The sequence below is a fragment of the Eptesicus fuscus genome, chromosome 4 (genome assembly GCF_027574615.1).
Source record: "Eptesicus fuscus isolate TK198812 chromosome 4, DD_ASM_mEF_20220401, whole genome shotgun sequence".
Classification (NCBI taxonomy): domain Eukaryota; kingdom Metazoa; phylum Chordata; class Mammalia; order Chiroptera; family Vespertilionidae; genus Eptesicus; species Eptesicus fuscus.
Genome location: NC_072476.1, coordinates 33,349,486 through 33,363,062, shown reverse-complemented (window position 1 = coordinate 33,363,062; position 13,577 = coordinate 33,349,486). Strand labels below are relative to the sequence as shown.

Sequence of the window (13,577 nt, the reverse complement as noted above, 5' to 3'; positions counted from 1 at the left end):
AGTCTATAGTGCCAGGAGAGTATTGGTCTCTGCAGAAATGTTTGTTGAACCAATCAATAAAAACTCATTCACACTAAGGTGTAAAAGAAAAAAAAACAAACACACCTGTTGTTTTAATGTATTGCCTCTCTTGGGGGCATTTATAACAGCCCTTTAATGTATGGGGCCCTTTACACTTGTATCCATTACTGCCCCCAACATTATTGAGGTAGGTATGAGATGAGGCAACTCTGAGAGGTTGCTCTATTTGCCCAAAGCCACACAGCACATCTTGAAAGACTGCCATATAAAGTAACATTCACAGGTTCCAGGGATCAGGGCGTGGATATCTTTTGGAGGTCCATTTTTTCAGCCAGTTAAGGGTAGAACTGAGGTTTTCTTGCAGCTAACCTGCACCAAAGGTAATTCCAAAGAAGGAATTTCTCTTATGGAGCTGATGAGAAAGGTGATGGGGGAAGGGGGCGAGATCTCATTCCTGAGCGACCATCCGGCCTGGGCCAAGGTGGCTGCAGTCAGATCTATCCAGAGCGCCCAGGTCCGAGCGGGCTCCGCCCGCGGAGTCAAAGGTTGCAGGGAGGATGACTTGGGCTGCGGGGGCGGCCTGGCGGAAGACTGGGCCCAGAAAGTGCAAGAAGGCCCAGGCGCCTGGGCGGCTGGAGGGATAGAGGACCGGCACCAAGCGAGCCAGCGCGGTGCCCTCCCGCACCTGGGGGGGGGCCGGCGGGAAGCTGGCGTTCAGCCAGTGGCGCACGCCCCCTGCTGGGCAGAGACAAGGAAGGTCCCGCTCCGGTCTCAGAGCCCCTTGGCCCAGAAAGCGGCCCCCCCTGCCGGCCTCGCCGCCTCACTGCACTCCGGGTTCCGCAGCCGCAGACTCGCCCCTGCCGGTCGCGGGGTGCGCAGCCGGGGAGCCCCTGTCGCACAAGGAACTCGCGCGGGTGCAAGCCTCGGGCTGCCGCTGGGGGGCACCGCTGCGCGCTGCGCCTGGCTTCGCTCCGCGGGGACCTTGGCCACCGAACGGAGCACGGCCCGGCCGGGCACCGGGCGAGAGGCGGCGAGGAGCGGACGCCCCAAAGCGGGGGCTGGCTGGCGCCGGGTTCCCAGCGCCCCACGACCTTTCTCCGAGTCCCCCCGAGGACTCCGTGGCCCCCGTCATCTCCCACCCCAGCCAGGCGGCCGCTCCCCTCCGTCCTTGGAGAGTGGAAGGGTGGGTTTGGGGCCGGGGGCGGGTCTGGGGGCGGACCCGGAGGCGGGGCTGTCTCTGCGGCAGGACCCAGCTCGGCTTCCCCCAGTCTCTCTCTGTCTCTCCTCCTCCCTCCTCCTGCTCCGGGCGGAGCCCGGCATGGGGGGGCCGGCGTCCGGCAGGCCAGGTACGGTTATGTAGAAATTGGGAAGGCTTGGTGCGGGGAGGTGGGATGGGGGAAATCAGGGGCAGGGAGGATGGGCGGACTGAGAGACGAAGAAACCCAGGATAGCAGGACAAGGGGAAGGGGAGGGGTGCCCGTGAACCTGGGGCCCTTGGATGGAGAGGGGGATGAAGCTGGCCAGGTTTGGAACGGACAAGGAAGGGAGAGGACGGCCGTGGGGAGGGGCGCCTGGCAGGAGAGGTGAGGCTGAGGCGCAGGAGAGTGTGTGTTTGGGGGAAGCGAAACCAGGCAGGTATGGAGGCCGCAGCTCTAAAGGTAGCGACGGGGCCAGACTGGAGATAGCAGGGTGGGATTGGGGGGCGGGAACTGGGAGAAGGTAGCGGGAGCCTCCCAAATCCTGGGGGAGGAAGAAGGTGATTTGAGCTATCAGCGAGGGAAGCGGACACCATCGCTGAGGAGCCAGGGCGCAGGATGAGGGGTGGACGGAGGCCCGGGCCCAGGCAAAGACCTGGAAGGGGGAAGGCAGGGGATGGAGATATTTGGGCGGCAGTATTGTTAATACCCAACTCAGAGTGCCCCTACCCTTTCTCCAGCATCCCAGCCCTGCCCTCACGACACCCCCCAGCCTCAGGGCCCGAGATGGGGTGGGGAATCTGACCACCTCCCCCTTCCCCAGTGGGGTGCAATGTTCGCAAGTAGGCCCAGGCATAACTCCTTGTCTGTAGGTATGTCCGGTTCTGTGCAGCCTGTTTGTGTGTGTCTGTCTGGAGGTCTGTGTGAGCTGTGGGTGTGTCAAGTGTTTATGTCTGTGTGTCTGACTGCTCCTAGGTTGTGTTTACCTACGCGGATCTCTGTGTCTGGCCCTCTGTTTGTAGATATGGGTCTATGGCCCCATGGTTTGTGTGTCTGAATGTGTGTCTGAATGGGTGTTTGTGGGGCCCGTTTGGTGGATCAGGATGTATTTACAGGATGAGAATCTCTGTCGGTCTGATTTCTCCAAAGTATGTATTTGTGTCTCTGAACACCTTTGTCAGGATGTGTGACTCTGTGTACAAATGTCCCTCCATGTCTGTCTGTCTGTGGGTCCTTAGAGGTGGTGTTGGGTTTGTGTGCCTCTGTTTTCTCTCTGAGGACCCGAGTCATGTCTCTGTTCCTTTCTCTCTCTCTCTCTCTCTCTCTCTCTCTCTCTCTCTCTCTCTCTCTGATTCCTGCCCCCTGCCCCCATCTTTCTTTTTTTTCCTTCCCATCCCCCCACCAAGTGGATCCGGGACCCAGGGAGGGCCGTCCTCCGGGCCTGGTGGCTCTGAGCAGGGCCCCCCAGCCCCCACCTCCCACTTCACGACATGAACCTCCTCTACCGAAAAACCAAGCTGGAGTGGAGGCAGCACAAGGAGGAGGAGGCCAAGAGGAGGTAAGGCTGTGTCCTGGAATGCCCCCTGACCTGCCTACTTCTGCCTCCCCCTAGCTGGGTCACATCCCTTCTGCCCTTCCTGGGTCCAACAGCCTGGTCATCAGTCTGATCTCGGAGTCTGTCCAGAATTGCTGGAATGGCACACACCCTGTCCCCCCCCCCGCGCCTGCCTCCAGACCCTGTCCTGCCCTTTTGGGGGGCTTCCAGCTTAGGAGCACCCTGTTGGCTCTTCTCCATTCCCAGAGGCCCAAGTCACTCCTTCCCGACTCACCTCTGGCCTGTGGCCTTCTCTCTCAATTTGGGGCTGGCTCCTGGCTCCTCTGTCATCTGACCTTGGAAGGGGCAGGCCATGCTGCCCTCACAGTCCAGGGACGGGGTCATCTGTGGGGCACCAGAGAAGACCCATTTGGCCCCCTCTCAGCCTCTGCTGGGGGAAGGGAGGGCCCAGAGGAAGGGTGGTGTGTGTGTGGAGAGGGACATGTAGGCCCTACAGAAGAGCCAGAACTTGCCCTCTCTCCTTGCCCTCCCAGGGACCCGGGGTCTGGCCTCTTCTCTTTTGCTCCCTCCTCATCTTCACTCCCATTGACTGCACAGCCTCTGGGAGCCTGAGTCAGAGCCATCTCCCTGCTCCCTTCTCCCTTCTTAAAACTAGAGTTTAATTCTTGTTAATTAGATTAATCAGAGCTATCACTGCAGTGATCTCTTCCTAATGAAGGGTTAGTAGACAGGGCCTTAATGAAAGCCCACCCCACAGTTTCTCCCCCTCTTCCCTGCCAGCCATCCCCTACCCTTCACTCATCCGGAAGCTCAGGGGACAGTGAAAGGGAATGGGGGTGAGCCTGGGAGGGTGACAGAGAGAGGACAGCACTGAGGAGAGAGACAGAGATCAGATCAGCCTGGGGAGGCTGCTCCAGTGATGTGGTCTGGGAGAGGAGGTGCGGTGGGTGTGGAGCATAGGCCACTGAGGCTGGACATGGGGAAGGCCAGAGGCCAGGTGTGAGCATGAGTGAAAAGGAGCAGAACTGTGGTGGCAGGTGTGAGCCAGAGGGGGTTGTGCTGCCCGGGTTTGCCATCTCTCGGCCTATGTGTGAAATCGTCCACATGTGTGCTGAGTGCTGGCTATGCCTGGGCTGAGATCGGCCAGCGCTAGGCTGCTCCCCTGCACACATACTTACCTCTTCTCTCATCCCGTTTTTAAAGCCCAGGGGTTCTGCCTGAAGCTACTACTTCAGTGCCCTGGACCTTTAGGCCGCCCCCCATCCCCACCCCAGTCCCTCCTCTTTCTCCCTGGGAGGCCACAGGGTTGCAACCGACCTCTGCTCCATCTTGGCCTTCTCTCCCCAGCTCCAGTAAGGAGGTGGCTCCTGCAGGCTCGGTAGGGCCCGGGGCTGGCCCAGGGCCCGGGGTCCGTGTGCGGGACATCGCCTCTCTGCGCCGCTCCCTCAGGATGGGCTTCATGACTATGCCCGCCTCCCAGGAGCACACCCCCCACCCCTGCCGCAGCGCCATGGCCCCTCGATCCCTCTCCTGCCACTCTGTGGGCAGCATGGACAGTGTGGGGGGTGGTCCTGGGGGAGGAGGTGGGGGTCTCACTGAGGACAGCAGCACACGAAGACCCCCGGCCAAGCCCCGGAGACACCCCAGCACCAAGCTCAGCATGGCAGGGTCCGGGGCAGAGACGCCCCCTAGCAAGAAGGCAGGTGAGATACCCCCAACCCTCCCCAGGGGAAGCAGGGAGTGGGGAGTTGGAAGGATCCATTCCAGGCCAGGGGAGGCCTGCTGGGAGGGTTCATTCAGGGAAGAACCAAGGAAGTGGAAGATTTCATTCTCAGAGGGGCTGGGGGTGGTTCCTTTTCGGAAGGGTTTGAGATGGATTATTCAAGGACAGGGGAAGTTTCCTGAAAAGTTCGATCTTGGGAAAGGGGTGACATGTCCTTGGAAGTACATGAGGGTGGGAGAGAATTTAGGGTGGGAGTTTCAGATTCTGAGGAGTTCATTAGAAGGACCGAGGGTTGACTGGTAAGATGGGAACCCACTGGAGCTGTAAGTTGAGAAATGTGGGCAAAATGAAGAGGCAGCTGTGTCCTTGCAGGTGGGTCAAGAGGTCAGAAAGGGTCTCCCTGTTCCCTTCCCCAAACAAGAGCACAGTTTATTTTTCTCTTTCCCATTTTCCCAGGCTCACAGAAGCCAGCCCCAGAGGGCCGAGAGTCTAGCCGGAAGGTTCCTCCACAGAAGCCCAGGCGAAGCCCCAACACCCAGCTCTCTGTCTCCTTCGATGAGTCCTGCCCCTCAGCTCCCTCTCCCCGAGGGGGAAACTTGCCCCTTCAGCGCCTCAGTAGAGGGTCCTGCATCGCTGGGGACCCTGAGGTGGGTTCCCAAGAGGAAGAGCCAGTGTACATTGAGATGGTGGGGGATGTCTTCAGGGGAGGAGGGAGATGTGGAGGGGGCCTGACTGGGCCCCCTCTTGGGGGTGGGGGTCCGACCCCTCCAGCTGGCGCTGACTCAGACTCGGAAGAGAGTGAGGCCATATACGAGGAGATGAAATATCCGCTGCTCGAGGAGGCGGGGGAAGGCCGGGCCAATGGGCCCCCTTCGCTGACCGTCACCTCCTCGCAACACCAGCCTCATGCCCTCCAGCCCCACACCCACCATCGTCCAGCCTCAGCCCTCCCAAGCCGGAGGGACGGGACGCCCACCAAGACCACTCCTTGTGAAATCCCCCCGCCCTTCCCTAACCTCCTTCAGCATCGCCCTCCACTTCTGGCCTTCCCCCAAGCCAAGTCTGCTTCCCGAACCCCTGGCGATGGGGTCTCAAGGCTACCAGTCCTCTGCCACTCCAAGGAGCCAGTGGGCTCTACCCCAGCTCCCCAAGTGCCTGCCCGAGAGCGGGAGACGCCTCCCCTACCGCCGCCGCCTCCTGCTGCCAACTTGCTGCTGCTGGGACCCTCGGGCCGGGCCCGGAGCCACTCAACACCGCTGCCACCCCAGGGCTCTGGCCAGCCCCGGGGAGAGCGGGAGCTCCCCAACTCCCACAGCATGATCTGCCCCAAGGCGGCAGGGGCGCCGGCAGCCCCTCCTGCCCCCGCCACCTTGCTCCCCGGCCCCCCCAAGGACAAGGCCGTGTCTTACACCATGGTGTACTCAGCGGTCAAGGTGACGACCCACTCCGTCCTGCCAGCTGGGCCTCCCTTGGGTGCTGGGGAGCCAAAGACAGAGAAGGAGATCTCGGTCCTCCATGGGATGCTGTGCACCAGCTCGAGGCCCCCCTTACCTGGGAAGTCCAGCCCCCACAGCGGAGCCATGGGCACAGCAGCTGGGGTTCTCCACCACCGAGGCTGCCTGGCCTCCCCACACAGCCTTCCGGACCCAACTGCAGGCCCCCTAACCCCCCTCTGGACCTACCCAGCCTCAGCAGCTGGGCTTAAGAGACCCCCTGCCTATGAAAGCCTCAAGGCTGGGGGGGTGCTGAATAAGGGCTGTGGAATGGGGGGCCCATCCCCCCTGGTCAAGATCCAGCTGCAAGAGCAAGGGACTGATGGGGGTGCCTTTGCCAGTATTTCCTGTGCCCACGTCATCGCCAGTGCAGGGACACCAGAAGAAGAGGAGGAGATGGGCGCAGCGACATTTGGGGCAGGCTGGGCTCTGCAGCGGAAGGTCCTGTATGGAGGAAGGAAGGCAAAAGAGCTGGACAGTGAGTGAAAGGAAGGTGGGGAGGGGTGCGGGTGTCCATGGTGATTCAGGGAAGGCCTTGGAGGAGTTATTTGGAAGCCATGGCCCATTGTCCTGAACTGGGAAGAGTTCTGGGAGACCAGAGGGCCGGGGGTATGCAGTGGACTAAAGGGATGGGGTCCCCAAGGGTGTGCTGAAGGGACAGTAAGATCTGGGCTGGGGAGGTAGGATCTGGCCCCCAGAGCAGCCTCTCCTCCTGCCCAATCCTGCTGTACTCCCTGGCCCTCCCTTTGCTGGGCTGCAGGGGTGTGTGAGTGTGCGCACACTTGGAGCTAAACACAGCTGCCTCCCAGCTGTTACCATGGCAACTCGTCCAGACTGGAGGGAGAGGAGAGGGAGGCCCCTACTGTTGCCTGGCAACGCAATGCTCTGCCAGGCCTACTCTCAGAGATGAGCTTAGTTCACAGTCAGCCCTTCCTCCAACAATTCCCCCCCACCACCACCCCCAAACATACACACGCACACTTCCTGGCTCAGGATTTAGGATTCTTCCCCTCCTGGAGATAGGGCCCCTGTTCTGTCTGGGTAGGTAGTCATTACAGCCCTATCTGGGGCTGGAGGGGCTTGGAAGCTAAAGCTGGGATAGGGTAGATCCCTCTGCCAGGAGTCATACCAGTGATTGCAATGGAAGGTAGCAATACCCGGGACCCTCCTGTGTGTGAATGTGCTGGGCGAGGTGTGACATAGGGCCCCTCCCTTCCCAGCTGTGACCTGCAAAGGGGCCGTGACTTGTGACCCACCCATGCTGCAGTGTGTGGAGCTGGGGGAATAGCGAGACCCCTCCCACATACAGGCACTGAGCTGTCCTTGTCATCCCAGCAGAGGCTGAGGATAATGCCCGGGCCTGGAATGGCAGCACCGAGGGTCCAGCCAAGGTGGAGCGTGAGGACAGGGGTCCTGTGGCATCAGGGATCCCAGTGAGGAGCCAGGGGGCAGAGGGCCTGCTGGCCAGGATCCACCATGGAGGAGACCGAGGAGGGAGTCGCACGGCGCTGCCCACACCCTGCCAGACCTTTCCGGCCTGCCACCGAAATGGAGGTGACACCCGGCCCTCCCACACCTGTGCCCAGACGGGGTGGGCTGGGGGGAGTTTCCCAGGGCTCATGTCCTGGGGCCTACACCCTAATACCTCATCTCCATCCCCTTCCCTCTGCGGAGGCAGGGGCAGCCGGGAAGGGGCTGTCCTCGGGAACCTAGTGGGAGACCTGAAGGCCCCTCCCCTCACTTCCTCAGACTTCACGGGAGGCTACCGCCTGGGGCGCTCTGCCTCCACCTCTGGAGTCCGGCAGGCCGTGTTCCACACCCCCAGACCCTGCAGTCAGCCCCGGGACGTGCCCAGCCAGGTGAGGAGGAGGATGTTGGGTTTTGTTTGTGAAGGGACAGATAGAGGGGAAGGCCAGAAGGTGGAGAGAAAGGCATGAAGTCAGGCTGGGCCCTGGCACAGACTAATAGGGTCCAGGTAGAGGGGGCGGGGGCGGGCGGGAGTTGGGGGAGGATCCTGGAAAGGGGCTGCTTTATTGATGGGCAAGCCGGGCAGGGCCGCCACTGGTGGACAGTGTACCTTTGCGCATCCCCTCTGGGGTGGACCCCTGGAAAAGCGCATCCTACTGGGAAGACAGCTTTGAAAAGGTGCCCCTTCCCCAGGGGGAGACGGGCACAGCCTGGCAGCAGGGCTCACCGCTGGGCAAAGGGTGGTGCAAGGGCTGGGTTTCTGTCCCCGTCGGTGCCCCCAGCCAGGGGGAGAGGATAGGGTTAAGAGAAGACTTGTTTCTGGGAGAAGGCGGTGGGGACAGGGCGCAGGCCTTCTGAGGTCCTTGACCCCTATTCTCCCTTTCTCCCCGCGCCGGGGCGGCGGCGGGAGGAAGGAGCACAGACCCACCCTGCACTGCCGCTGCCCCTGCCCCTGCCGCCCCAGCCGGCCCGAGAGCGCGAGCGCGACGGCAAGCTGCTCGAGGTGATCGAGCGCAAACGCTGCGTGTGCAAGGAGATCAAGGCGCGCCACCGGCCCGACCGGGGCCTCTGCAAGCAGGAGAGCATGCCCATCCTCCCCAGCTGGAGGCGGGGGCCCGAGCCCCGAAAGTCCGGCACCCCGCCCTGCCGCCGGCAGCACACCGTCCTCTGGGACACTGCCATCTGAGGAGGGCGGGAGCCGGGGCACCGGGACTGGGGAGCAGGGCAGGGCTCTCCGAGAAACTTGCCCGAATGAGGGACACTAAGGACCAGGTGAGAGAGAGCCACCCCGGCCTTCCTCCTAACCCCTGAGGCGGGGAGTCTGCCAGGCCCACCGGGCTTGGGGCGCTAGCAGTACCCACAGAATTTTGGGGGAGGAGGAGGGTTTGCTTGAAGCTGGGAGTGAGACTCTCGCTGCTCTTCCCACGGAGCGAGGTAGACCCCTCCCGAGAGGGCAAAGGCCAAGCCAGAGAGGTCAGCATGGGGGTGGAGGGAAGGGTTAGGGAGGACGGGGGATGGGCCAATTGAAGGAGGGACTAGAGAGTGAGAGAGGTGAAGGAGCTCTTATAGAGTCGGGGATTGGGGAGGGCATATTTATTTTATTTATTTTAGTCTAGAGGGCAATTCTGCCCCCACCCCCACCCCCAAAGCAGGGAGTGGGGGGTCGAGAGCAATGAAAGGAAAGCAAGTTTGCACTCTCCCCAACGCCTACAGGCCCCACTATCCAGGCCTGCCCCAAAGCTAGGGACTGGTCTGGAGGGCAGCAGACTCATTTCAGTATTTACAAGTCGCCAGAATCTGGTAGTGAGCTGGCCTGCTCTGAAACAGGCATCTTATTTAGCTCTGGAGTGAGGATCTGGCACCAGGGATGGGTGGGATGATGGGGAAGGAGGGACATTTTTGTGGGTGGGGGGAGGGCAGGGTATTTATTTCAATTTTAAAAAATCAGAAGAGATGTCGGGAATTTTTTTTTAATTCCTTTCTTGCAGAATAATATATTAAAAGACTAATGATCCTAGAACTGGCTTCTTAAATCTCAGTGTGCTCTGCCTTTCTTACGTTTGTTTCCTTTTCCCTCTGACCCTGGGTTTGTGGGAGTTGAAGGTTGTGCAGGGAGGGTTGGGTGGCTGTACTAACAGGGACAGGTGGAGTTTGAGGTAAGTTTTCAGCGACTCAACATATTTATGGAGCATCTGATGTGTGCTCGACAATGTGCCAATGCAGAAGGAACATTCAAACTAAGACCTGCCCTCGAGCAGTTGTAATCTACCCAGGGAGATGAACCACCAGAGCTGACACTAGGCAGTGCTCCAGGAGTAGGAGAGGGCGAGGGCTGGAATCAGCTGAGAATGCTCCCTGGAAATTGAGCCTGTAAGGACAGGTAAGGTTTGGATGAGCTGGGGGAGGAAGGAAAGTCCCAAAGTCACAGTGATTGTCTGTAGAACAGTAGAAGATGGGGGTTCGGGCCAGGAAGTGTGTTTAAATAATACATACGGCAGCCCTGGCCGGGTGGCTCAGTTGGCCGAGGGGTCATCCCATACACCAAAAGGTTTCAGGTTCGATTCCTGGTCAGGGCACATGCCTAGGTTGCAGGTCCCATTTCCTGTCTGGACGAGTATGGGAGGCGACTAATCTGTGTTTCTCTCCTACAACAATGTTTCTCCCTTCCTCTCTCTGTAGAATCAATTTAAAAACCCCAAACAGCCGAAACCGGTTTGGCTCAGTGGATAGAGCGTCGGCCTGCGGACTCAAGGGTCCCAGGATCGATTCCGGTCAAGGGCATGTACCTTGGTTGCGGGCACATCCCCAGTAGGGGGTGTGCAGGAGGCAGCTGATCGATGTTTCTCTCTCATTAATGTTTCTAACTCTCTATCCCTCTCTCTTCCTCTCTATAAAAAAATCAATAAAATATATTAAAAAAAAAACCCCAAACAAACATATCCTCAGGTGAGGATTAATAAATAGATAAATAAATAATACAGAGGGCAATAGGGAGTCAGCCATGATGAAGCTGGTTGAGAAAGATGGGCTTCAAAGGAACATGCTGGTCTTGGGGAAGGAACCCAGAGAAATCCCAGGAGGTGCTGTATCACCGGGAAGGAGGATGGAGGACAAGAGACAGTGAATGGGGGTGGGAGGAGGGAGAGCATCTTCCAAGCCCAGTTTGGAGCTTATGTGATTGGGGAAATGATCACCTTGACACAGCAAGGAAAGTGGGGTTAAAAGGACTTTGAGTGAAGATCAATGAATTTGAAGCAATAGTGAATATTCAGTTAAAAGATTTGTGACCACCTAGAAAAGAGTTTCCAAAAATATGGATAATACAAGAGATGTTTTTAAACAGTATGGAGGACATTTAAAAAAAACTTTAATTGTCTTGTGTTTATTTTCATTCATATTAAAGAAATTATAACCAGCACATCAGACTTCTTGTTATTTCATGGTTATTATTACATAAGGCTAATCTTTATATGTTTTCATTGATTTCAGAGAGGAAGGGACAGGGAGAGAGTGATAGAAACATCACTGATGAGAAAGAATCATTGATTGGCTGCCTCCTGCATATCCCTTACTGGGGATCAAGCCTGCAACCTGGGCATGTGCCCTGACCTCTCTTGGTTCATAGGTCGAGGCTCAACCACTGAGCCACACTGGCCAGGCAGAAATGAAAAATTTTAAGTTTGAGCACATTCACAATTTAAACTTATATATGGCCAAGTCAGTCTACAAACATAACTGGGAAAGTTTTTCTTCTAACACATGAGAACATGATCGGTACAATATACAAGGAAGATTTTTGAGTTGATAAGAAAAAGAACCCAAACAAATGTGAAAAAGAGGACATGAACAGTTCACCAAAGAAACAGAAATCACCAATAAACATGTCCAACCTTAACAATAAATAATGCAAAATAAAACAATAAAAAAATACTTTTCACCTATCAGGCAAAACTGAAAATTTTCATAACATCAATCTGGCAAGTATGTGCAGGAAAGAGGCACTGCTTGTAAGTGTAGATTAATACAGTCTTTTTGGAGGTCAGTTTAACTATTAAAATGTTAAATGTGCCTTAGCCGGTTTGGCTCAGTGGATAGAGCGTTGGCCTGGAGACTGCAGGGTCCCAGGTTAGATTCCAGTCAAGGGCACATGCCAGGGTTGCGGGCTCGATCCCCAGTGTGGGGCACGCAGGAGGCAGCCGATCAATGATTCTCTCTCATCATTGATGTTTCTATCTCTCTCTCCCTCTCCCTTCCTCTCTGAAATCAATAAAAATATATTTAAAAAATTTTTTAATGTGCATGGTTTTGAGTAAAAAATTCCATTTCCAGGAATTTATCCTACAGAAATAGTTATATAAGTGTACTAAGGTAAGTGTACAAGGATGCTAATTGCAGCATTGTTTGAAATAATGAAAAACTGGAAATAACCCCTAATGTTCACCAGTATGGAACTATGTCATTTATGGTATCCATGGAAAACTGAAGCTGTTAAATACAATGCGGAAGATATAGCTGTTCTAAACACAAGAAGCGGTTCATAATAAGTGAACAAAGTAATGTGCAGGAAAGTACAATATAGAAAAAGCACATTTTGAGAAAAAATATTTGTAAATTTTTATGTAGGTCTGGAAGGAAGTACACCCAAATACTTGGCGATTATTTTGAGGCCTGACAAGAGAGGTGTCTTAATTTGCTTCAAAAAAATTTAATTACTTAAATTTTTATGTGTATATCTTCATTCTGAAATCAGAAAACTATATATTTATTATTTTTTAAAAATAAGTAGTTATGTGTTCAAAGAGGATAAAGACAGAGGACAGGGGTGGTGCTCAGTGACAAGGAACAGAGCTAGGCACCGAGTGCCAGGTACTGTGGAGCCAGCACATGTGGGTTCCAATCCAGATGGGCACTTAGAGGTTGAAAAGAGAGAGGTAGGGATAGAGATGGCGATGAGGTGAGATGAGAAAAACTCAAATCTCAGCAGATTTGGAAGGAGAGGCTGGATTGGATGGGGTCAAGGTAGTAAGGGCTCAGACAAAGGCCAGGTGCTTAAGGATGCTGTGAGCCTGGGCCACTCAGACCTTTTGTGAGATGTACAAGACTGAAGGCCTGCAAAGAGTTAAAATGTTTAAAAAACTTAGACTATGCCAGAGCTATAAATCTCACACTGGGAAGTCAGCCTGGGCCCAGCCTGCCTGCCTAACACCTGGTAGAACACCTGGATGTCCTCCTGGGGCCACCAAGCCACTTCCAACTCTGACTTTCCACCTTTTGAAACTCCAGCAAAGCAGGGAGGTCTAGGGCAGTATAGCCCGAGGTGAGAGTGTCCTGGAGCGTTCAAGCCAAGAGGGTGACAGGAGCTGGGTGGGAGAGACCTTCATTGGGAGGGAACCCATTCAAATGAAAGGGGGGAGAAAAGTACCTCAGAAATAATGTGCTGCCTTATTTTTCATGGCCAATTTTCCCGCTGAGATAATATTTCAGCTCTGAAGAGGGATTTCTATCAAAGGGTCACGTCAAAAAGACTTGGGAGCAATTTTGAAGAGCTCTCAATGGCCAAAGGATGGGATAATTCGAGCATCAAGATGGGTAAGAACTGGCCTGGCTGCTGTGGTTCAGTTGGTTGGAGGGTTGTTCGATGCACCAAAGGGTCTCAGGTTCAATTCCTGGTCAGGGCACATACCTAGGTTTCAGGTTTGAGCCCCTGGTCGAGGTGTGTACAGGAGGCAACTGATTGATGTCTCTCTCTCACATCAGATGTTTCTCTGTCTTTCTCCCTCTCCCTTCCTCTCAATAAAACGTATCCTCAGGTGAGGATTTTTTTTTTTTAAGGGCAAGAACTGCAGTAGGTTGGAAGACAAATATGGTTAAATTCATTAGTTCATAATGACAAAAATATTTCTCACCTTTGGAGGATGGCAGAGAATCAACTCATTATTTTAAGAACTGGTAAGTAAAGGGAAAAAAGTCAAGCATCTATTTAGCTTTATAAAATCACTGGTGAAGGGTAGTTTCTGTTTATATGAATATTTTGGCTAGTACATGAAGACAGGATCTTAGAACTGGAATATCGCCATGAAGTAATGGATTCAGGTATTGAGTTTCAGTAACAGCGATCATCA

General features: G+C 55.5%; 1 protein-coding gene across 1 annotated transcript; it reads left to right on the top strand.

The window, feature by feature from the left end:
- Positions 1 to 2,707: 2,707 nt before the first annotated feature.
- NYAP1 (neuronal tyrosine phosphorylated phosphoinositide-3-kinase adaptor 1) lies at positions 2,708 to 8,918 on the top strand. The gene is made up of 6 exons (XM_008141406.3): positions 2,708 to 2,775; positions 4,120 to 4,475; positions 4,952 to 6,466; positions 7,327 to 7,542; positions 7,738 to 7,847; positions 8,378 to 8,918. The coding sequence occupies exons 1-6, from the start codon at positions 2,708 to 2,710 to the stop codon at positions 8,639 to 8,641; spliced, it is 2,529 nt and encodes an 842-aa protein (XP_008139628.2). The 3' UTR covers positions 8,642 to 8,918.
- The last annotated feature ends 4,659 nt before the right edge of the window (positions 8,919 to 13,577 follow it).